Raw genomic sequence first — 23,468 nt, forward strand, 5'->3', positions numbered from 1 at the left:
GACCTCACTGACCGCACTCCATCAAGGCCTGCCCTAGACCACCCTTCCACTGGAAACGGTCCTGGCAGGTCCCTACTGGGCAGAAGGTGTATGGTAAGCCGAGAGCTCAGTGGTCATAAACCACACCCCTTGTCCTGACAAGGACAAATGGCACAACCCTGACCGCAAATGGCTGCTGAGCTTGAATCTAGAACTTCAGGGCTTCTATCCTGGGATCGACTAAGAAGTGGAGACACACCTTCGGAAGCATCACAAGAGTAGAGCAAAAAATTGGAGACGAGAATATATGAGCTGAATGATCCTATCTTATAGATGAGGCGTTTTATATAGCATTTTAATTGTTTCTCATTAAAAATGTGATCTGGAAATTGTAGGGAAAAGAATCTATTATAAATATACGATGGAATTCATATAAATTGAAGAAGGTCTCTTAGCATGTATGACTTAATAAATACTGTAGTGTTATATGTTTGGAAAGAAAACTGTAGAACACCAGGCCTCACCATCCCAAGCTTGTCAAGGGTGTGGGACAGAGGAATGGGCATCACTGTGGAAGTGCCAACAGGTACAGTCGCTTTGGAAAACGGCTTGGCATGGCACTCCTAAGTAAATTCCCACAAGACTGCATTTCTCTGAACTGGAGGAACGTGTGCAGAGTAATCCCAAGAGGTAGTTCAGCAGAGCGATAGAACTTACAATAGGACTGATAAGTAAATTACCATTGTTCTAGTCAGCTTTTTCGCTGCTGTGACCAAAAGACCTGACAAGAACAATTGTAGAGGAGGAAACGTTTGTTCAGGGACTTCAGCTGACTCCATTCCTCGGGGCTCAAGGTGAGGCAGGAGGACATGGGGCAGAAGATTGTAGGGGAGGAAAGCAGTTCAAGACTTCACACCAGGATGCAGAGAGAGCTCTGCTCAACACAGACAGAATGTAAACCCCCAAGGGAGGCCCCCAGGGACCCGCCTCCTCCAGCCACACCCCACCTGCCTACAGTCACCACTCGGTTAATCCCTATCAGGGGATTAATCCACTGACTGGCTTAAGGGTCTCCTAATCCAATTGTTTCACCTCTAAACCTTTTTGTGTTGTCTCACACCTGAGCTTTGGGGAGACACCTCATATCCAAACCATAGCAATGAGACAATATATTCCCACAACGAAATAATCTAGAAAACTGAAAATGAGCAAACAACTACTCACGATATGGATGGTTCTTAAAAGCAGAAGGTTCAATGAAAGAAATGTGACATGAGAAGATAGACCATAGGAATCATCCATCCATATAAAGTTAAAAAATGATTTTAGAGTACACGTACACATAGACTCACCAGAAAGAAAGGTATCAGGACGGTTGCTATTTCTAAGGATGTGAGAAGACAAAGGACTCACAGAGTTTTGTTTCAGTGTTTTTTAGTCTTTAAAATGGGAAATGTTGCTCATAATATTTTGTGCATTAACCCAGGTGGTAAGTATATGGATAAGTCCTTTGTAAAACATGTGCAGTTTGCATTAAACTGTAATATATAGAGTGTGCTTTTCCTCATTAACAATATTCTTTACAACTAGAAGAGGATAAATTATCTTTGTTCTATAATATACTTGATACAATGAAAAATTCAAGTGCATTACAACGTTTAATTTAAAAACACAAAGTCATACATCAACTAGAGGGAAATATAAGCAAATAAGTGCCTAACACGAGAGCTAAGTGGCTAGGAATTACTTTTCCAAGCATATGAGTAAAGGCAAAAACCATGAAAGAAAAAAAAGTGGGTGGATTTTATTTCATAAAAATGCAAAAGGTCCTGTACGCTGAAATATTAAATAATAAAATAAAAGACAATATAAGGGCAATCGACATCTGGGGAGAGGAAGATACTAGGCAATGTTGAGATGCATCTGGCTTTTGTGAATTTGGAAGAGGGCAAGAATAGACTTATACTCACAACAACTGATTAAATTAAATGTTATAACAGCCTCTTTTTTTTTTTTTAATTGGTACCAGGGATTGAACTCAGGGGTGGTTAACTACTGAACCACATCCCCAGTCTTTTTTATATTTTTTAATATTTTATTTTGAGACAGGGTCTCACTTTGTTTAGGTCCTCCTTAAGTTGCTGAGGGTGGCTTTCTACTTACAATCCTCCTGTCTCAGCCTCCTGAGCCGCTGGGCTTACAAAAGGGCACCACCCTTTTGTAAGGAATTACCACCTGTTTGGAGTAGACCTAACTTCTAACTTCCTGAGCCTAGATAGTGCACCAGGGGACAGCCAACATGCAGAGGAGCTTCTTGGGCCTCCCAATTCTGTTCTCTGAAACTGAAATTTGGGCACCAAGATATAAGATAGAGGCTGGGTGCAGTGGCGCAGGCCTGTAATCCCAGCGGCTTGGGAGGTTGAGGCAGGAGGATCGCAAGTTCAAAGCCAGCCTCAGCAATAGCAAGACACAAAGCAACTCAGTGAGACCCTGTCTCTAAACAAAATACAAAATAGGGCTGGGGATGTGGCTCAGTGGTCAAATTTCCCTGAGTTCAATCCCTGGAACCCCCCCCCCCCACACACACACACACACACAAGGTATAAGATAGAGCATCTGCTCACTGTTTCTGGTGTGAGAATATAGAGAGTTTGAAAGTGGCAAGTTCGAAATCCTGGGATCTTAGAATCTCTCATTGTAGATATAGTTTAAAAATACTTTTCAAGGGATAATAACATTTTTGGTAGGAATTGGAAAAAGTGTCCTGGAAAACATCTTCATCTTCCTGAATGAGAACTACAAAACTGAAATTAGTAAAGAAATTTCAAGAAATGAGCCAAATGTATCATCATCAATTAGTCTAATAGCTCAGTGGTAGAGAACTTGCCTAGCAGATGTGGGCCCCAATTTGGATTCCCAGCATCATCATGAAAAAAAAAATAGCCAAAAGAACTTAAATCTTAAATCAACTTAAATCTCCCAAGTATATTTATGATGATTGTGAGTGCATTTGGAGCTGTTTGATGGGATTACAGTATTACAGTATTCAGGTGAATCACAGAATTCAGGTGAAAATTACAGTATTCAGGTGAATAAAGGTTGGTGATGGGCTTTTGACCTGGTGTGGTCAAATTATAATATTGACTACATTCTTTCCAAGGACACAAACTGTTTCTTTGGTTATGTTCTTATCCTTTCTATCCTATCTTGAGGGTGTGACCCACTTATCCATCAGCTGTTTCAAGTAGGCATTTTGGATATAAAGGGATTAACTAAAGAGTGGATAGTGAAAGGATTTGGCAGTGATGATTTATCATTTTCTTTTCCAGTTTCTTTCATTAGATATAATTTTTTTCCTTTCGTTTACACAGATTTTTAAGAAAATCAGCCATCCTGGGCCAGATGACAGGGAAATTTTGTTATCAAAGATAACAAAAGGGAAGGGCTGGGGTTGTGGCTCAGTGGCAGAGTGCTTGCCTAGCATGTGTGAGGCACTGGGTTCGATACTCAGTACCACATATAAATAAATAAAAAATAAAGGTACATCAACAACTAAAAGATCTAGCTGGAATAGATCGTACCAGCTATGATATTTCTATAGATCACATAAAAATGTATATAGTTATTCAATGTATCAAGCATTGAGCACCTACTATGTCCAGGCATGGTTCTAAAGACAGGGAATTCAGCAAAACTAAAGATAAAATCCCTGTTCTCATCTGGGGGACATAATTAAACAGTAAATATATACCATGTCAGCTACTGATTAATATACTAAGAAGAAAATAAAGAAAAGAGGAATCAAAAGTAATTGCCATCCTATTTAACTAAGATGACTGCAGGAAGGTTTCTCTGACAAATTCAGAGTTTGGGGTGTGACATTCAGGAAGTTCTTGGGGAAACTGCTACCTCTTGATTGATTTGTTCTTAGTTGCCCAACTTCTTCGTAAAATTCATAGGGGATGAGGAACATGCATTGTAAATGATAGTGAGTATCAGTTTATTATAATAATTGTATAACATTATGAATTTTATAAGGCAATAACTTCCCCATGTAAGAAAAAAAATATTCCAAACTCCCGGCGGGAGGGGGGGACTTCATGGCACAGTTCCTGGCAATCCTAATTAAAAATGGGACTGGGACCCTACAAAGGAGCAGGCGTTCCTCTTCTGCAAATTCAGGAAGTGCATGACGGTTCGCTTCAGTTCTCTCATCTGTAAACGGGAGATAATGGGAATATGAATAATTTCGGGAGTTTCATGTTGCTACATTGACATCTATGGAGTCACCTCTACTGAGACACATTGAATCATTTGTGAGGCATGGCCTCAAAGCCTGGAAATGTATTCATTCATTTAATCCATGACAACTCGGTCAACCAAGGACTATTTTTAACCGCGTTTTACAGCCAAGGAAAGTCAGGCAGAGAGGAGTTGAACCCAGAAGCCCTCAACCAGGGCGCCAACCCAGACGACTTGGCTCCAGCTCCTGGCGGTGCTGTTAACCCGGTTCGCCCTGTGCGTAAATCTATTTGGAGCTGTGGCTCCTTGTAGTGATACCTGAGTACCTACTCTGTCCAGGCATTGTTCTGCAGAGAGGGAATGCAGCACACACCGAGATAAAACCCCTGTTCTCGTCTAAAAAGTAAACCAACAGCCTGTCAGCTCTAAATGCAATAAATTGCCCCCATTCAATTGCGTTATCAACTGTGGGCAGAGGCAGCTCCGGAAATTCTGCTTACGAAGAATCCAGGGTAGCCAGTTTGTCCGAAAGGGAAGTTGGGGAGTGCTTGCGTAGCCACCGTCTTGTACTGCCCAGGGACATAAAACTTATTTAAATGGGGGGAGGCTTCGGTGGTGGCTGGGGACTGTGGGACAGGGGAAGGCAGCCCGCCACCCCCAGGGCACGCCAATCAGCCGCAGGGAAGCCACCCCGGGCAGCAGCTGCCAAGTGAGCTCCCCTCCCGGAACCGCCCCGTGAGCCGGTCCTCCCAGAGCCTCAGCCTCACCCCCCCTACGGGAGGCAGATGGTCTGGCCCGTTCTCGGGCTAGTTCAGGTTCCGCGCTCCGAGTCACAAAGCGCAGGGTCACGTGGGCGGGCCGGTGCGCTTTGTGACGCCACGGCCCCGCCCCTCGGCCCGCCTATCCGCGCACACCGGCTCCGCCTCGCGCGCGCCGCCCGTGCAATCCCTGCTTAGAGACCCCGGAGTGGGGCGCTCGCCCGAAGCCAGGCCGCGTCCGCCATAGTGCCTGGCTTGGAGGTGTCGCCGTCGCTGGGTGAGGGCCCGAGAGCGGCAGGGGGGCAAAACAAAACAGGGATCCCGCGAAGCCCTCACCGCCGCCCGGCCATTTCCGGGCTCAACTGGTCGCGGTTCTGGGCCTAAAGGCGACGGGAGCGAAAGGCGAGAGAAGCTCGGAGGAGGATCCGGCGAGAGGAAGCGTCAGGGAAGCCTCGGCGGTGTCCCCGGGGTCCGCCGAAGCCACCCGGCCGCTGGCTGGGGCCCGGGGTGGTGAGGAAGTGCTCCGAGGCCTTGCGGAGGCCCAGCGCCGGCTTTGTGTCGAGGCGGCGGCGGCGGCGGGGGGGAGGCGGAGCCCGAGCCGGGGGCGGCCTGCGGAAGGCCTCTCCTCCGCCGACCGCGCGTCCTCGGCCTAGGCCGCGGGCCGCTCGTGGCCGCCGGGGAGCAGGCGCCAGGGTGTGTGTGTGGTGGGGGCCTGGGCCTGGGGAAGCTGACGCCGGTCGTCCGGAAGCCAGCCGGAGGCGAGAGGCCGCTCGAGGACTCCGGGCCTAGGCCCTCTCCCCGCAACCTTCTCCCGGGGCCTGGGTCACCCCCATCCACGGAGAGAGACCAGCCGGGAGGTGCGGCCGCGCTATGGACCCCTGACCCCGCGGGGGCACCCGGACTCTAACGTGTGGACTGACCGCTACTGACTGCACTGCCGGCCCTTAGCATGAGCGAGGGGGACCCAGCCGGGTGACATTGTGCCCGTTGGAGGATTCTCGATTTCCCCCCTTCCCGGTCCTCGTCCTCCTCCTCCCACATGAAGCGCTTCTGAGTGCCGGGGGGGTTCTGGATTATTGTTCTCACGCACCCCTGCTTGTGGTTGGGGGGTATTTAATCTGAGGCCTCAGGGTCCTTCGGTGTCTCTTTTGAGTGTTTTCTGTGTGTACATATTTTGCTCTTCCGTTTTATAAATATACATATATTCAGAGTGTCCACGTCTCCTCGCTGAACCGTAGGAACCCTTTGGCACAATGTCCTGTGTGCATTATAAATTTTCCTCTAAACTCAACTATGATACCGTCACCTTTGATGGGCTCCACATCTCCCTCTGCGACTTAAAGAAGCAGATTATGGGGAGAGAGAAGCTGAAAGCTGCCGACTGCGACCTGCAGATCACCAACGCGCAGACGAAAGAAGGTAAGGGCCACCTGGGCGCCAGGTGTCTGCTGGGTGGAGGTGGGTGGCCGAGCCCTGGTTGTAAGGTGCCTGGCAGGGGACTAACCGCCATTCTGGTTCGTTCTAATACTTCCGATCCAACTTTTCATTGATGGCCAGGGGGTTGCAGCAGCCGACCTTGCAGTTTCCCAGCCCTGGGTGATTTCTGCAATGCTGGGGTCTTCTGGAACAGGCTAATCCGAAAACGTGGAGATCTGGTTATTCCCGATTTTTTTTTGTTTTTTTAAATGGGGAGGGTGGGTCGAGAGAAGGGGACCTGGCTGTTATCTGTGGCGTTTTCTAACTTGTTTGAAATCAGAATGGGAGCAGAGTCTAGGCAATGTTTCTTTCTTGTTAAGGCAGTAGTAGACATAACATGAATTTTTTACCCAAGAACCTTTTGGAGGTTAATAGCAAATTGTGTGTACCTTCCCCCCCCCCCCTTATTTATTTGTTTATTTTGGAGTTGCCTGTGTTGTAGAGAAGGGATCCTTGCTTTAATATTTTTTAAAGATTTTAATCAGTGTCGGGATTGTTTTTGGAATTTGAAATGTTCTGATGTCATCACTCTTGTCTTTTGTGTAAATTCCAGAATTTGCAATACAGTAATTGAGTGGTTGACCTCTTAGTTTATCGTATGACTCTTAAAATTTAGCAATTCAGTCAAGCTCCAGAATACTGACATTTCTTCTTTAAAGTGGTAATTGCTAGAATTTCTTTGGCTCTGAAAAATAGTGAACTCTTCTGTCTTGTGAGTACAGGTAAACACTGATTAGAATCTTTTGAGTTCTTTCTCTATTTTAAAGATATTTTGTAATATTTGGAATTTAACAGTAAATATGTGACCCAGGAGTCCTGTCTGAATCTGAACTCGTTTTGGTTTCTTTTTCTCAGTGTAGTAATGCTGATGTGTAGTTTTCAAATAGATCAGTCTTCAGAGATTTATTGATGGGGGATGCAAAGAAATGGGAATGAAGTTCTAATATGGTTAGGGTAATTTTTGATCACCAAATTCCTGGTAAAGTATGGCATGAGCTTTTTATATTTGGAAATGAAGGTTCCCACCTCACCTGGAGTTTGGTAGATGAGTAAGTTTTATCATATAGAAGCAGAAAAAAACATTCATTAAGGAAAAACTATATTTGCTCACATAACATGCAAAAAACAAATTGCCCCCCTTATTTTTTTAACAAGGGTCATACCCTTTAAAAATTGTCATCATCTGTAATGTCCCTCTGCTTAGGGAAAGGGACAGATAGGAAGTAGATTTTTTTTGAAGTTCACCAGAAGTATCCCTTAATACTGCAGTTATAGTTCACAAAACAAATGGATTTTTAATAATTTTAGGCCATATTGCTACATTAATGCATATTTATGAATGAAAGGTAAAGCAATATAGGTGAAATTTGAGGATATTAAGGCAATTTTGTCCCGGGTTTCTGCACCAAAAAAAAAAAAAAAAAAAAAAAAGCAATTTTGTTACATACTATGCAGTTTTCATTTTTGCCATTTTGAGTTATGTGGTAGGGCTAGGCTTTATCCATCTTGTCTACATAGCAATTAAAAGCAGCTTTTAGACTGGAGGAAGTTATGGTTGAAGGAATCTTGTCCACAAATGGGAGAGTTTTGTGACTATGTGTTACTTTTTCCCTAGTCCAGGAAATATAAATACATGATAACATAATCTAGGAAAGTGCTTTGCCCAGCAGCATGTTTTCTTTCATTTATAGTGTAAGCTGCACTTCAGTGGAGAAAGGTTAGGCTGGTTAAGAAAAGAGTGGGAGACAAATGTCTATTTCGTGTAGTCGTCATTTTAGGGGATGAAAAGATACCATTGATAGCAGCGTAGAGGGTAGCAGCTTCATGAGTTTTGTGAAAAACAGCATCCGCTGTTTCAAGACCCTTGAATAAAGATGCCACTTGGTTTTAGCACTGTTAGTAAAGTTGCAAAATAAGTGTTTGTAGTATAAGAGATTGCCTAAGAAAGAAGGTTGAGCTGGATCATTTCAGTTTCTGCTGTGTTTCTATTAAACATTTCTTATAGTTTTTGAAATCTGTCTGTTTAGGACCCCTAAATCCTGGTAATACTAAAATGCTTGAATCAGAATTTTGTTTTAGATTTTAAGTATCCTGTTTACTTTTAGACCCTTTCTGAATCTCTCCATTTCTCAAATTCAACATTTTTCATTCCATCTATGCCATTCATGTTTTTGGATCAAAACTTATGCTGGCAGGTCCTTAGAAGCTAAAAGACTACTTATTAAGGAGTTATTTTAAATGTAAGATATTTTGGGAGTTAGAAAACCATTGTAATTCAAGTAAAGTGGTCAGTTAGAATATCTGTTTGAAGGGCATCAGGACACCTGACTCTTTAATACTATTTAACATAGTACTGTGCAGATCAAATTAATAAATTGGTTTTGGAAGCTATTATGAATGCATTTGAAAATTGTTACATATTCAGAAACTTCCTGTCAGATAGTTGACTTATTTTGACTTTCAAATTAACTTTTTAAGCTTATTAAAAATCCCTCATCCTTTCCCACTTCCAATTTTCCTGACTCAGATTGATTGGAATTTGGGACTGTAACAAGCTATCCAGCATAATGTCCAGAGTCTTACATTGGCATGCCTAATTCTGGGAGATTGTGTCACTCTAATTGGATACTTGTAAGGTATCACCAAGTAGTTGAAATATATTGATAAGAACCCTTGCCTGAACAATTTATTTTATAACAGGGAATACTAATAGCATTATGACTAAAAATAATAAAGCTGACATACATTTAAAAACCTAAAAATTCCACACATGTAATAAGCTTGAAATAATTGAAAGAGAGATAGCCACTTTGTGCTAAGTAATTTAAGAGAAGCACATAAGCTTAATACCATTAAAAGTGAACCCTAATATCTGGTTGTGGGATTAAGAGAGATGGATACATTTTTGCATCTCTAATGAGTTATTTTTTCTTTTTGATACTGAGATGCCTTGGTAAATCTTGTTATTGTAGTTAAGGGTGGGTTCAGTTTGTTTGTTACTAGTATAAGTTATAGACAGTCCAAGAAGGGAAATAGCACCAATTCATCCTCTCTCGGTTTTCTCAAAAAGTAGCACCATTTACTAAAACTAGGAACCTAGGAATTCATGCCTCTTTTTCCTTTATCTTCCCATTATTCAGCCCATCAGCAAGCTGTGTCATTTCTGTCCTAATAACATTCTTTATTTTATGTATTTATGTGGTGCTGAGGATTGAACCCAGTGCCTCACACTCACTAGGCAAGTGCTCTGCCACTCAGCCCCAGCTCCAGCCCTGTCCCCATAACATTCTGGCTCTCCATTTCTTTCTGCCACATCCCCACACATTATCCCTGTCTGGTATCATCTTCATTATCTCTACCAGGACTAAGAGGCAGCAGCCTCTTAGTCACCCCGTTTCTCCTCTTCCCCTACAACTTATTCTTTACATAGGTGACATAATTTTATTTTTTAAAATTAACTTGTTTGATTTATTTACTTATTTTTGTAGTACTGGAGTTTAAACCACTAAGCTAAGTCCCCAGTACTTTCTATTTTTTATTTTGAGTCAGGGTCTCATATCCTCCTGCCTCAATCTAATAGGTGGGATTATAGACATGTGCTACATGCCCAGAATCTTTTTCTTTTATAACATAAATTGTTGTCATTTCATATAAAATCCTCCAGAGACTTCCTTGTACTTAAAAACAAAATATAAATCAGTATATGTCCCACGCCTTTTTATCTGTTGTGTATGTCATTCTCTTGTTTGTTTGTTTTTTTTTCAGCTCTTTAGTTCTTTGTGTCATTTTTTCATGTTTTTCCCTCTGCCTAAAATACTTTTCATCTAGCTTTTTTGTGTACCTTGCTGGCTTCTCAGTTGTGTTTTGTTGTTGGTTTGTTTTGTTCTGTGGTGATGAACTCATTCTGCCATTGAGCTACATCCCCAAACCCTTTTTATTTTTTACTTTTTATTTTGAGACAAAGTCTAGTTGAGTTGTCCAGGCTGACCTGGCACTTGATGATCCTCCTGTCTCAGCCTTCTGAGTAGCTGGTATTGCAGTCCTCTGCCACCAGGCCAGCTGTATCAGTCTTCAGAGTTGCAAATGTAGGTTCCTTAGAGGGGCTTTCTTTGGATAGAATGTTGATTCTATCCAAAGTTACATCCACAATCTTTTATTATATAAAAAGAAACTCTGTTCATAATGTCATAATTTAATGCATAGGCTGTTTTCTCCAGTAGTAATAAGCTCCATGGGTGCAGGGTTTGTAATATTCAGTTCATTTTTAGAGCTTGAGGAGGCAGAACTAATCTTCATTCTAAATAAGTTTTGCCATGTATGTTGAACATTTCTGGCTAAATACACTAGGGAATGGCATAGTCTTAATGAGATTGGGAGTTCCACGAAGTAGAGGTACCAGAGCTAAGCATTTGCTTTTGTTATTTGGTGTCCTTGGAACAGAAGCCCCCTATGGCTTTGGATATATTATCTAACAATATTAGAAATGATGCAAGGAACATGCAGTTGTTAGTGCCCTTTTGTGATTGTGTTCATTTCCCACGACACTTATATTTGGTTGAAGTTGTCTAATTCTTGAATATTTACCCAAATCCCCAAATAGAAATTTGACTCTTTTTTTCCTTTATTTACAGAATATACTGATGATAATGCTCTAATTCCTAAGAATTCATCTGTAATTGTTAGAAGAATTCCCATAGGAGGTGTTAAATCTACAAGCAAGACATATGTTATGTAAGTATTTTTGAATTTTTATGGATTTCTCAAAATAGACCTTTTTAAATTTTTGAATCCTATTTATATCTTTTTGTTTGTTCTGATTTCTTTCCCTGGTTAAGCTGACTTAGCCTGTCATTTATAAGCAAGAACTATTCTTAGGGAAAATTTCTGCTATTTTCTCACCATAAAAAATGTATATGTGACATAGATCTTATATATTTTGACAGCATTGAGAGTATTCAGTAATGCTGACTTACGTTCTTTATCAAAAGAGACTTCAGTTAGGAGGCCATATATATAGGATATATGAGCATAGCACTGGAATCGGGCTTAGGTTTGACTTTGTTTATTGCTTTATGCCTACCAATTGTGTTACTTTGGGTGATTTTCCTAAAGTGTGTGTTGCCTCAGATTTCTCTAAAACAGAAAGGGATATGATATATAGTTTGCACTTTGTATCCTTGGGTTCTGTGTCTGTAAGTGCAGATTGAAAAGATTAGAAAAAGGAAAAAAAAGTTACTATATAAGTCACATATACATTATATTCAGATATGCCATTTCATATAAAGGACTTGAGGGTCCTAGATCCAATCTCATGAATACCTAGGTTCAACTAACTTACAGATTCTAAAAATTAGATAGTGCTAGCCATATGGTAAATGCCCAATATTGAAATAAGAAACAGATTCTCTCAGGACTAGTCTAAGAGTTTATATTTACTAGAAGGGTATAATTAAAACTTCAACTTCTCTGCTTTCTTGCAACTTTTAATACTGATAGCAGAACTAAAAATATGTGAAGAAGGCAGCAATTTGGGCTATTTAAAGAGTAGTGGTTTTTACTGAGAATTTACATAGCTTTGTTTTAAATTTGGCAAATTCTGCTTTGGGTCAAAGAAAAATTATGGAATTTGTTGGTCCTAAGAAATGCAATGTGTTCTTGGAAATAAGGTAAAATAGTCGTTTCTTGGAGTTTTACCTCATGTGGGCAAGTGTTGTGAAATTTTTCTCACTAGTTAGTTGTAAAGTTACATTCTATATCTTAACATTTGAAGGTCTCTTGTGTAATAGCTGCAGAATAGTATCAGCTTTAAAAAGGTGAATACCTTTTTGTTGTGATTACCAAGTAAACTTTGTAGTACATGCTTTTAACTGTAAATGATATTAAGGATTATGAATTAAGATGATGATTTTAAGAATTAATTTCTGTAACCTAGTATGAAATTACACTTTTTATCATGTGTTTTTTAGAAAAATAGCAAACATCCCTTTCTCTGGATTTCTTTTCTCTTTCTTTCTTTTTTTTTTGATTGAGAAAAGAATAATTTGAAGTAAATGGCAAAACAAGTTGCCTCTTAACACAAATTGCATGTTAATTATCAACACATAGGGTTTTGTTTATAATAAATTTGCCTGAAAATATCTCTGTGTTTGTTGAGCAAATACTAGAAAATGAGCCCCCCACACCCATTTTTTTAATCTCAGAACTTCCAAATAATGCATAAACTTAAAATTAAAGCTGAGCATTTAAAAGTTATACTTAGAAACTCAACCCCTGTTTATTTCCTGTGTGAGCTAAGGAAATTTCTTTTTAGATTTATTTGTATGTCCTTTTAAAAATCGTATTGTCCAATTCTACATAACCATTTAACTCATTCTTTTTAACTAAAATACTCTCAGACTAAGTTGTATCTTCCTGAGAGTTTGGGTTCTTATTCAATTATTGGCCATTGTTTTGAAACTTTTAAAAAATGAAAATAACTGTCAACCTGTCTATTTGAAAATTAGTTTTTGGAGGACGGTAGTTTCTCGTGGATCCAAATCAAATGCTAATGGCAATAATCTTGCTTTGAGAAAATATGTGTGGAAATTCATTAGGTGACTCTTAAAAAACTATAGAATGATCTTTCAGTCTCTTAAGAATGAACCACAGGGGCTGGGATTGTGGCCCAGTGGTAGAGCTCTTGCCTTGTGTGCATGGGGCACTGGGTTCTATCCTCAACACCACATAAATAAATAAAATAAAAGTATTGTGTCCTACAACTAAAAAAAAATTTAAAAAAAAATGCACCACAGAGTTTCTCAACATAATAAAGTCCCCATACTACCTTTCAGAAAACATTTATTATAAATGGCAAGGTACACCTATTCTAGAATTCCCCACTGTGGAAATTTTTTTAACCCTTTTGAAAGGGGGTAAATATAAAATTTTTGTATGAAAGGAAAATTGTGTTACTAAAAACATGTGATTGGTGATATGAATTAATATTTATTAGCACAAAAAAATCAAAAATACTAAGGTTAGTTAAGATTTGTAAAAACTAATGTTAGTCTTTGTTGTTTTTTGTTTTTTAGAAGTCGAACTGAACCAGTGATGGGAACTACAAAAGCAGTATGTAAAAACACAATCTCACACTTTTTCTACACATTGCTTTACCTTTTTATATTGTTGCAGTGAAGTAAATCATTTTTAGTACTTAATATTCAACTGATCATAGTACATATTGTAAATAAAATGTATTTTGATGACAGCTCAGTCGAATATGGATATATGTGGCATAATTTGCACACTTATTCTGTAGAAATGGGAAATTTGTGCCCATAACACTGTTTCATATTAAATATGATAGAATTCTCCCTGTATGACACTGTGTTGTACAGTAATGTATGATCCTTTTTAGATCGTATAGGTTTTACACTAATGAACATGATAACATGTTCTACATCTGTCTGTCTATAGTTAGTATTTTGTATGTATGTACAGGCTGTTGTGTGCTTTTTGTTTCTTGCAATAAAAAAATGTTTGGAGTTGTATATTTTGCCATTTTCACGTTGTATCACTTAGTTTTTGTTAGTTCCCCACCCCACCCCCTGGCTGATTGATGGCTTTCAAAAATGCATTAGCAACATGCAAAGCTTACATTAAAGTTTGATGCTTTCTCTAAGTTGAAGCACGTCATAGAAAAGAGCTTTCCAGAGACCATTGATGCAGCTTTATTATTTATTCTTGCTTTATTTGGCAATTTTGAGCTCCTATTCTTTCTTTACAGTGCATTATAACGTAAAAACTACACCCTTCTCCCCATAAGTACATAAAAGTCTCAATGATTTTGATGATTTCATACAGTTGGGTATATTGTTTTCAAAATTTAATACAAGGCCTTGCACTTCTATCTAGCTTATTCAAAAGTCCAATTGAAAATATTGCTCTTTCATGAGATTCTAAAATGCTGCATTAATTGTAGGCTATTAAAGCTATAGGTTATCAAAGGTAACTCCTCTTGACCAGGGTAACGTCTTAATTTTTATAATCCCAGATTAACCTTAAGTGTGACACTTCTTTGACTTTAAGCTCTTAAGTAAAAGGTAGCAGCATTCCTAAATTGTGAAGTGAAACATCTGTTTCAGAATACAGGTCTATCTTAATTGAGTTCTGTAAACTTGATGGTTCTCTAAACATTTTACTGCTCAGGCTTGATATTGTACACAATGCAAGATGTCTGAAATCTTCATTTAGAATTCAAGGGTTTTGCTTGCTATTTCATTTTATACTTTCAAAGTACTACTGATTTTGTGTATGAGGCATTTCACTAACCTTGGATCACTGGATCTTAAACATAACGTAGAATATCTGAACTCTGGACTTGTTCTCTAAAGTATATGGCCTTTAGTTCTGATGGAACTAAATATAGTTATTCAAAGATCAAAAGTCTTAGAGTTTTGGGTTGTTTTTTTTTTTTTTTTTTTTCCTTCATTTTGGATATATGGGTTTTTTTTTTTCTTTTTCTTTTTCTTTTTTTCTTTTTTTTAAAAGCATAATGCTGTAAAAACTGTCCAAGTTTCTGTTTTGCTGGTGATTGGTTTAAAATGATTTTTATGTATCCAAATGCTAGCACAAATTAGATTGACTCTCCTGGTGACTGTAGTAGTAAATGTAACACGTTTTGTATAAAGTACATTTTTATATAGTATTTAAGCTAATTCAGATGAAGTTTTATTTCTTGAAAACAATTATTTCCTTTTTGTTTATTAGCATGTGTATAAGCACAAAATCACATGTTCATAAATAAAGTTAACATTCTTTTAGCCTTGTGTGTTCCCTGGCATGTCTGTATTACATTTATAAGAAGCAGTTTATTTTAAGCTTATTTAGGCTTTTCTTTTTATTTATTTTTTTAATACTTTAAAAGTGGTTTTAGTTTTTAGCTAGGATTATCTGAAATGGACAACTTGTTATCCCCATTCTTTACCTGCTTGGGGTGCATATGCTGACATTTAGGATGCAAGAGTATATTCAAACATAATCTGTGCTCATCTTAGGAGACTTAATTGTGTGGATTATATTCATTCACAAAAGTAAATAGAGGTACAGGTCTAAATTTTTTATTCTCATTAGTAAATGTATGCACTCTTTTTGGTAATGTAAGGCAAGTCATAATCAGAGGTAGTCATTTCCATACTCCCCAGCCTTGTTTTAGTCAGTCATCCTTCCATGTTAGTCCTTCAAAGCTGGGTGTTGTTCTTGCTAACTAAATATAAGAATTACATTTAGGATCCTTTAGTTTCAGACAAGTATAACCACATAAAAAGTTTCAGATCCTTGCTCCCAGAAGTAAGACCTCCTGGTTAGATGCAGGGAGGTGGGTTAATTTTCATGATGACTACAATGCCCATCAATTAGTTTTGTGTGAGGACTTTTTTTTTTTTTTTTTAATGTGGTAGGTTTTTTTTTTTTTTTTTTTTTAAACATTAGTATCTTGGTAGAATGTTACAGAGAAGTCACTATGTTGACATTTTAGTACATATAAATTTCTAATCATTTTTAAACCATTCTTTGTTAATATTCTTCACTCATTTCTTATCACCTTGCTATTATATAGAAAACAAAATTGGATGCCTTTCTAAATTTGTGGTAAATTTGACTTTTTGCAGACTGTAGGAATTATTTGATGGAAAAACTTGATTGAGGTGCAGTTGCATGTGTGAAACCACTTTCAACTCATTAAATATATGATAGTGGCAGAAAGCTGGAAAAAAAAAAAAAAGAAAACCCAGCATAAAAACAAAAAAGTTAGATTTTAAGTGTTAAGAGTGGGAAGATATTTTAAAACATTTTTTCAGTTTCAATGGTAAGAATATAATGGATTGCTTTCTCAGGAAATTCTCAGCATTCCTATTATAGATAGTAATGAACTATTTTTAAAGGCTATTAATTTGTTTCATTGGATAGAAACATTGTATAGTTGATTGGGTTGATAGCGATTTTTTTTCAGTCCTTGGTAGTTAAATTCAAATAATTCCTGGTTAATGTAAAATGTAATCTTTTTAAAATAGAATGAGTGGGTCTGAATTCTGGATAAAATAGGAAAGTTATATATTTCATTTCATTGTTCTGCTTATCCTTGAGATTAGTTCTTAAAGATTATGCTACTTCAAAGCTGAGCAAGGAAGAGAGAACCTACTCGTGGATTATGTGGTTGATACACATTAGGAATGTGGGATTTGTGCATTATGAGAACTCTTTACAGTCCTTCAGTGTGGAGCAAAAAAATCTTTTGTCTGAACAAACACCACAGTAATAATACCCATCAAACTAATTTAAAATCCTAAGATATTTGTAAGATGTATCTTAAAATTAGACAACATTATTTTTTATTTACATTTATTTGGTCCCTTCTGTGGTGGGCTTTGGCGAAGAACTTCATACTGAAACTGGTTACATTTCTTTTTGAGGTCTTGAGTCATGCTGCTTTTATTTTAATAATCTTAGAAAAAATATCCAATGAAGACTTCCTTTGATCCAAACATCTTGTTACATTCTCTCCATTTTAGGCAAGAGTTCCGACCAATAATGCATGAGGAGCTTATAACTTGGAATAAGCAACCCACTTGCTAAATAGGGAGCTATAGGGAAGCCATGTCTTCCAGGTTTTAACTAATTAAAATCATTTCATAGATCAAATGAAAAAAGTCTGAAGGTTACATTTTAAAATAACATTTTTTAAAGCCCTCATATCCTTCATATATATTCATATGCTTCCTGTTTGATTAAATTAACTTTCTTTTCTCCAAATATTAGAATCCATCATCATACTTGACAGCTGTTCACCCTTTCTCCAGGGCACCTTCAATTTTCCTTTTTTCTCCCCCTTATCATCTTTGCCCTGATAAAGCTGTGGTTTCTTTGGCAAGAAGCTATTGTTACTCTTTATGTGGAAGAATAAACAAACTTATTCAGACTGAACAGTGCATGCTCAAAGAGGAGAAAAAAAGTAGCAATTATGTGGGAGCTGTTATTTATTAAAGCAATTATCTGAGCCATTAAAGAGCTGCTTGTTTTTACAATGTTGTATAATGGCATAGAGGAGGATTAGAAAGATTTCTTATTCTCCAGTGTACATTGTCTTGAGCATTATCAAATTTAGAGACCATTGAGAGACACGGGACTCTAATTTAGTATTTAGTCACCACTCTGAACAGATTTCCTATGTGATATACTTTCAAATTGTAGTTGAGTCTCCTTCAACTGTGAGCCTTTGTTCCTGGGTATGAAATGTATAGAGAAAGGTGAAATAGGTTGAACTACACTTTCAAGCTTAAAAGATAACATTCTTTAGAAAACTAAGAAAATGCCCAATATTTAAACATTAAGTGACATTGGGGGCTGACTGATCACTTTCAGATGTTTTCAGTGTGGAACTTGAATGTGTGTTTAATTTTTTGTGAACAGATTGATGACTCTTCTGCATCTATTTCTCTGGCCCAGCTTACAAAGGTATATATATATATATTCTTGAAAATATAAGTCTTTTTTCTATCATCGTATTCTTTTATGTGGAACAATTTTTTTTATGGGTTGGGGGGGAGGATGTATTTTGCGAAAGCACTGTACATTTTGCTATCCTGTAAAGAGTAGTTGCTGTTTTGAGAAGATAGGGGAGTTCTATATGAGCCTCAGCGTAATGTTGGAGTATTGTTCATCTTCAAGACAGAAGAAGCACACGAAGCTACACTAAATCATGCCCCCCCCACACATATATTGTTTAATTATACATTGGAAACTAACAAAGTTCTGGAGGAATTCCCTGGATTTGGCTGTAAATTATGTGGACTTTCTCTAAGCAGCCAAAACAGAAGATTTCCTTTACATGGACGATTGCGTGGCTATTTCTTGAATATTTGAATCAAACCCGTGAAGGTCAATATTTTAAATGTCATACATGAAGGTCAATATTATAAATGTTACAGTTGGTTTTTTTTTTTTTTTTTTATGCTATAGGCTTGTAGTCTGTCTGCATTAGAAAAAGTTTTAAACAACCTAATTTGTTTGAACGCAGACTACATGAGTTGTGTAAGTGTATAAATATGTTTGTAGGAATATACCACTGTGTATGTGTGGCAGAGGGACAAATTGTTACCTCCTGAAATCATTGTATATGCCATGTTTTGCGATAAGATTGCTTGCATTTTCTGCTCAACAATGTATATCTTTTGTTTGGAAAAGCACTAGTGATGGATTTTTTTTTTTTTAAACAACACATTTAGATTGCAAATTGTGCCTTAAAAAGGAATAGGTAGACTTTTTAGGGCCAAAAGGAAGTTGTCCGGTTTTCCAGAAATCCTTTTTTCCCTGCTGTCAGAAATGTGAAACCAAATTTGGCAACCAAGATTAAAGAAAAGATGAATTTTCCATTAGTGCTTGTCCCTTTGTTATAGGTTATATCTTTTTCCCCTAGGATATATCCCCCCCACAAATGTCCAAGTACAAATAATTGCTTTTTAAGCTCCTAGGAAAATTAAACATTAAAATGAATGATTCTAAAACCATCTATTTTATCATTTTCTAATGCAAAGTGGCTTAGAATAGTTGACATCTTTAGCAGGTAATAGTTTCCTGTTTTTATTCTTATGTACTACAAGGACCATATTTGAGTTTGGGTCTATTCCTACCATTGTTTCTTTGTGGGGAGGAGTTGGGGAGGTTTGGGGGATTCTTTCCTTTCTTGCTTTCTTTCTTTTAAATTCTATTTGTAAAATAATGTTTGGGTTCAAACAAATTAGTTGTTAAACATCTGTAATCCAGTTTTCTGTAAATGTTGCTGTTGTTCTAAGCTCTGTTAATGTTAAGCATTCTTTGTATATAAAATTACAATAAAATGTTAAAACTGGTTGCTTGTTTTGTGGATGAATGTAAAGAAATCCATGAGTGGCTGATATATGAGTGCTAGATGCTTGAAGATTGAAGTTATTAGAAATCACTCCCTTAGACCCTGCTTATATCTAGACTATTATATAATAATTCCTTAAAGGTGAAGTTCATAAAATTTATCTGGAGAGTTGAATTAAAAATTATAATAAATGCTTAATGCACATCCTTCATACTTAATTTGAAACTGACACCACTACCTAAAGAGCCTCTGGCTTTTAATTGCTGCATAATATGCTCAGCCATGTACCCCCTCCCTACCTCCAAGTTGTAAGTGTGAATTAGCCTTAATGTTGTGACACTTGAAATATTTTTAATTTAAGAACATCAAGTGTTTCTCTTCTAATTTAGTCTTTACCTCATAGAGCAGTAGTATGTAAATCTTAACGTAAGGTACAAACAGGGTCTAAGGTTTGAGTGTCTCCAGAAAGACTTTCTTCAGCTCCCAGACACCCATACATCGTAGAATGACTTAAGGAATTCCCATTGCCTCTTCCAGGTTATATGTGTAAATAGCTGTTTTTATGCAAGGTTAGTTTAGATACTGCTCTTTACAGGATGAGTGGTGTTGTCTTTGGCTGTGTGGTCTTAAATGTGTTTCTAATGTGTGTGTCAAATAATTACCTGTTAAACAGACTGCCAATCTGGCTGAAGCCAATGCTTCTGAAGAAGATAAAATAAAAGCAATGATGTCGCAATCTGGCCATGAATACGACCCAATCAAGTAAGTTCATAAATACTTTATACTAATTGGAACTTTGGGGGTGAATTTTTCCCCCCAGTCAAAAACATTATTTTCTAAAAGACCTTTTGTACATGTAATCATTTTTTTTTTTCCTTTCAGTTACATGAAGAAACCTCTAGGTCCACCACCTCCATCTTATACCTGTTTCCGTTGTGGTAAACCTGGCCATTATATTAAGAATTGCCCAACCAATGGGGTAAGTCCAAAGTAGAAATTATAATTCATCTTTTTCTTAGAAGTATTGCTTAGTCATCTTTATTTTCTTGGTAAAATTGCTTTCTCTAATAAAATGTCAAATGAGCACAACCTCTGGAGCCAGATTTGCCAGTCTTCAAGTCTGGGTTCTGCCATTTAGTAGGTGAGTGAGCTTAGGCAAGTTCCTTGATCTCTCCAAACCTATTTTTTTTTCTTCTAAATGGAGATAACAGTACTTACCTCACACGGCAATTGTGAGGATTAAATAAGAGCACAAGTATGAAGTATTTCAAATAAAAAGAAGTAGTAAGCACTGCATAATGTTAGCTAATTGTTAAATAAGGATGTCTGCTTTTTCTCCTTTCTCTTTTCCATCCAAATAGGATAAGAACTTTGAATCTGGTCCTAGGATTAAAAAAAGCACTGGAATTCCCAGAAGTTTTATGATGGAAGTGAAAGATCCTAACATGAAAGGCGCGATGCTTACCAACACTGGAAAATATGCAATACCAACCATAGATGCGTAAGTATACACATTAGGTATGACCTGTGGAGAAAGAGAGCACAGTCAGTCCTAGGGCATAATGTTTGAATCTTGGGCTTGTAAATTAGCTACTTGGATTCCTTGGGAACTTTGTATACCAAGATCATTAGTCTCCACATGTTGCGTTTCTGTGTTTTAAGATTGAAACACTGCAGTCTGCTCCATTTAAAGCAAATTTCAAATGATTGGGGGATTTTTGTCATCAGTGAGTGCCACTTCCCTTGTAGTCTTCTAATTTTTTCTTTTTCTTTCATTCCCTGCTTTCTTCCTCATTCACATACATATTCCCACATTATCTTATATATGCTATTTGCATTCTGAAATTATTTTGAAAAATAATCATAAGAAAGTTCTGCAGAATACTGAGGCAAATGTATTAACTGCCAAGCATCAACAAAATATTGACTAATAAGCGTGGATACACCTTGTAGTCTTAAGATTCTAAAGTAGGTTTATTTTATAAACCATTAGTTCAAACCAGCAATAGCTTTATAAAGCACCCTCATGCTTACTTTAATGCATTTTTCGGTTTTATTTTATGAACCGGTTTTTAATGAAAGGAACAGATGTGAAAATCTAGTGATATGGTTCAACTAGATGACGTTCCATTTTATCTCTCTTAATTATTTTAATCACCTTTTTGATTACCTTCAGTAGTTGTGAACTCACATAATATATATTATATTAAGTGTTCCTCTGGACAGTGGATCTAGGTATTATGCCCTGAGCCCCCAGTTTTGGATTTAAGGTTATGTAATAAGATCTTGATTCTGTATTTGTAACAAGTCTTCCTTCCAGAAGATTAGGAAATTAAGAGAAAGATCTTTAGGACATACTTTGAGAAACATTAGTTCATAGAATATGTGTCCATGTTCTCTCAATGACAAAAGGAAAATTAAAAAAACCTCAGGAGCAACACAGTTTTCTCAAGTTTCATGCCATAAATATTGTTGAAGTGTAGTGTAGTGAGCAGGTGGTGATGAGGAGAATGGTTATGCTAGAGAATGATACTGAGAAGACGTGTAAGTGTTTTTTAACATGCTTCAAGATAAATACAGTGTTATAGTTCACAAATAAGAATTAATGTTGGCCTGGGGCTGTAGCTCAGTGGCAGAGTGCTTACCTGGCACATGTGAGGCACTGGATTTTGTCCTTAGCACCACATAAAATAAACAAATAAAATAAAGACATGCTGTCCATCTACAACTACAAACAATTTTTTAAAATAGTATTTTTTATATTCTTATACTCTCTCAACCCTGCTCACTTTCTCAACTTCACCCCCATCTATTTTTTCTTAGTCACCATCCTGTGTTGTTGTGGTTCATCTTAGAGCAGTCTGTTGTTATGCTGTTTATAATCCAGACACATTCCATAGATGCTTCCAAGCAGTGATAGGTTGAAATTGACGATTTTTATAGTCAATGAAGAGCAGACTGCTATATGTAAAATTTCTTAGAGAATAGAAGTTTGTGTTAGAGAAGTTAACATCGCCTGTGAACCTTTAATAATTAATTTCATTGCTTTTTGAGTGCGGAAATATAAAAGCCCATTTGTGTCAGACACACAGCAACTACTGGGGAGAGATGGGAGCCCAAATATTTTAAATGAAACTTTCACCCTCTCCACTAACACCACTGATAAGCAACTCAGATTCTTCTTCTGTTTCTTTTTCTATCCTCTGTTCTCCTCTTTTTTTTTTTTTTTTTTTGTCTTTTCTTTTCTCTCTTTGGGCAGTGGGAGACTCCTCTTTCACAAATTGGGAACAATGGGGCATAAGCAAATTGATACTTATTTCTGGAATCGTGGTGATGTCTATGGAGCAACTGCAACACAAATAACACACCTAAGGTACCCTACTCCATACAGCTGAGATTCTTTCATTTTCAGCATTGAGATAAACACACTCTGTTCCTAATTGAAAATAGAAAAGATTTCTCTAGAAATTCCAATGTTTTACAAATTTAATTGCAGAGAGAATGGGGTTGTGGAAGCAGGTAGTGACAAGTCTGAGATTACCTCTCTCTTTTTTTTAATGTATTTTATACCCAACATTTCTGTAAAAATGCATTTCTACAAAAAAAAAAAAATGGATCCAGAATATCTGACAAGGTGTTACTTCATATTTTTGTAACACATATTCTGATCATTTAAAATCATGTTTCTTAATTGATTGTAATCTCTTAAGATAATAATTATAGGTAGATCATTGGTCTGAAATTTCATTCTGACAATTAAATGTGTGGTGATGATATATTTTCCTTGAACTATTTCCCCTGATTTGTATAATGACAGTTCTAATTTTAATTTCACACCTTGTAGCATTCACTCTAATACCTTCACAGGTTTTGGAGACTGTTGGAATATGGAAAGTTTTTGTTACTTGTTTTTCAAGAAACAATGGTGGGGTAGGGAAAATTAGTGATTTGAGTATTCTCAAATTCTCTGTTACGTAAATAGAACTTTATGGCACTGAAAGTGTTGCTTTACCTCTTTGGTGGTTAGTTTTTAGAGTTAAGGATTCTAAAATCCTTTTAGCTGCTTTTACAGCATTTTTTAATTTCATTTTGTTGGGCTTATTAGAGTTTAGTGTTTCTTGTTTAGGAAG

General features: G+C 37.4%; 1 protein-coding gene across 2 annotated transcripts in view; it reads left to right on the top strand.

Moving 5' to 3' along the window:
• The first annotated feature begins 5,139 nt into the window (after window positions 1-5,139).
• The window catches only part of Rbbp6 (RB binding protein 6, ubiquitin ligase), a 31,611-nt gene continuing 13,282 nt past the window's right edge, over window positions 5,140-23,468 (top strand). For both annotated transcript variants that reach the window (XM_027948410.3, XM_027948411.3), the window contains exons 1-7: window positions 5,140-6,398; window positions 11,087-11,186; window positions 13,526-13,562; window positions 17,901-17,945; window positions 20,012-20,100; window positions 20,221-20,317; window positions 20,700-20,839. In XM_027948410.3, the coding sequence (XP_027804211.2) occupies window positions 6,233-6,398; window positions 11,087-11,186; window positions 13,526-13,562; window positions 17,901-17,945; window positions 20,012-20,100; window positions 20,221-20,317; window positions 20,700-20,839 (674 nt within the window). In that variant the 5' untranslated portion in view covers window positions 5,140-6,232. The remainder of the gene's footprint in view (window positions 6,399-11,086; window positions 11,187-13,525; window positions 13,563-17,900; window positions 17,946-20,011; window positions 20,101-20,220; window positions 20,318-20,699; window positions 20,840-23,468) is intronic.

Source organism: Marmota flaviventris, chromosome 19, assembly GCF_047511675.1.
Source record: "Marmota flaviventris isolate mMarFla1 chromosome 19, mMarFla1.hap1, whole genome shotgun sequence".
Classification (NCBI taxonomy): domain Eukaryota; kingdom Metazoa; phylum Chordata; class Mammalia; order Rodentia; family Sciuridae; genus Marmota; species Marmota flaviventris.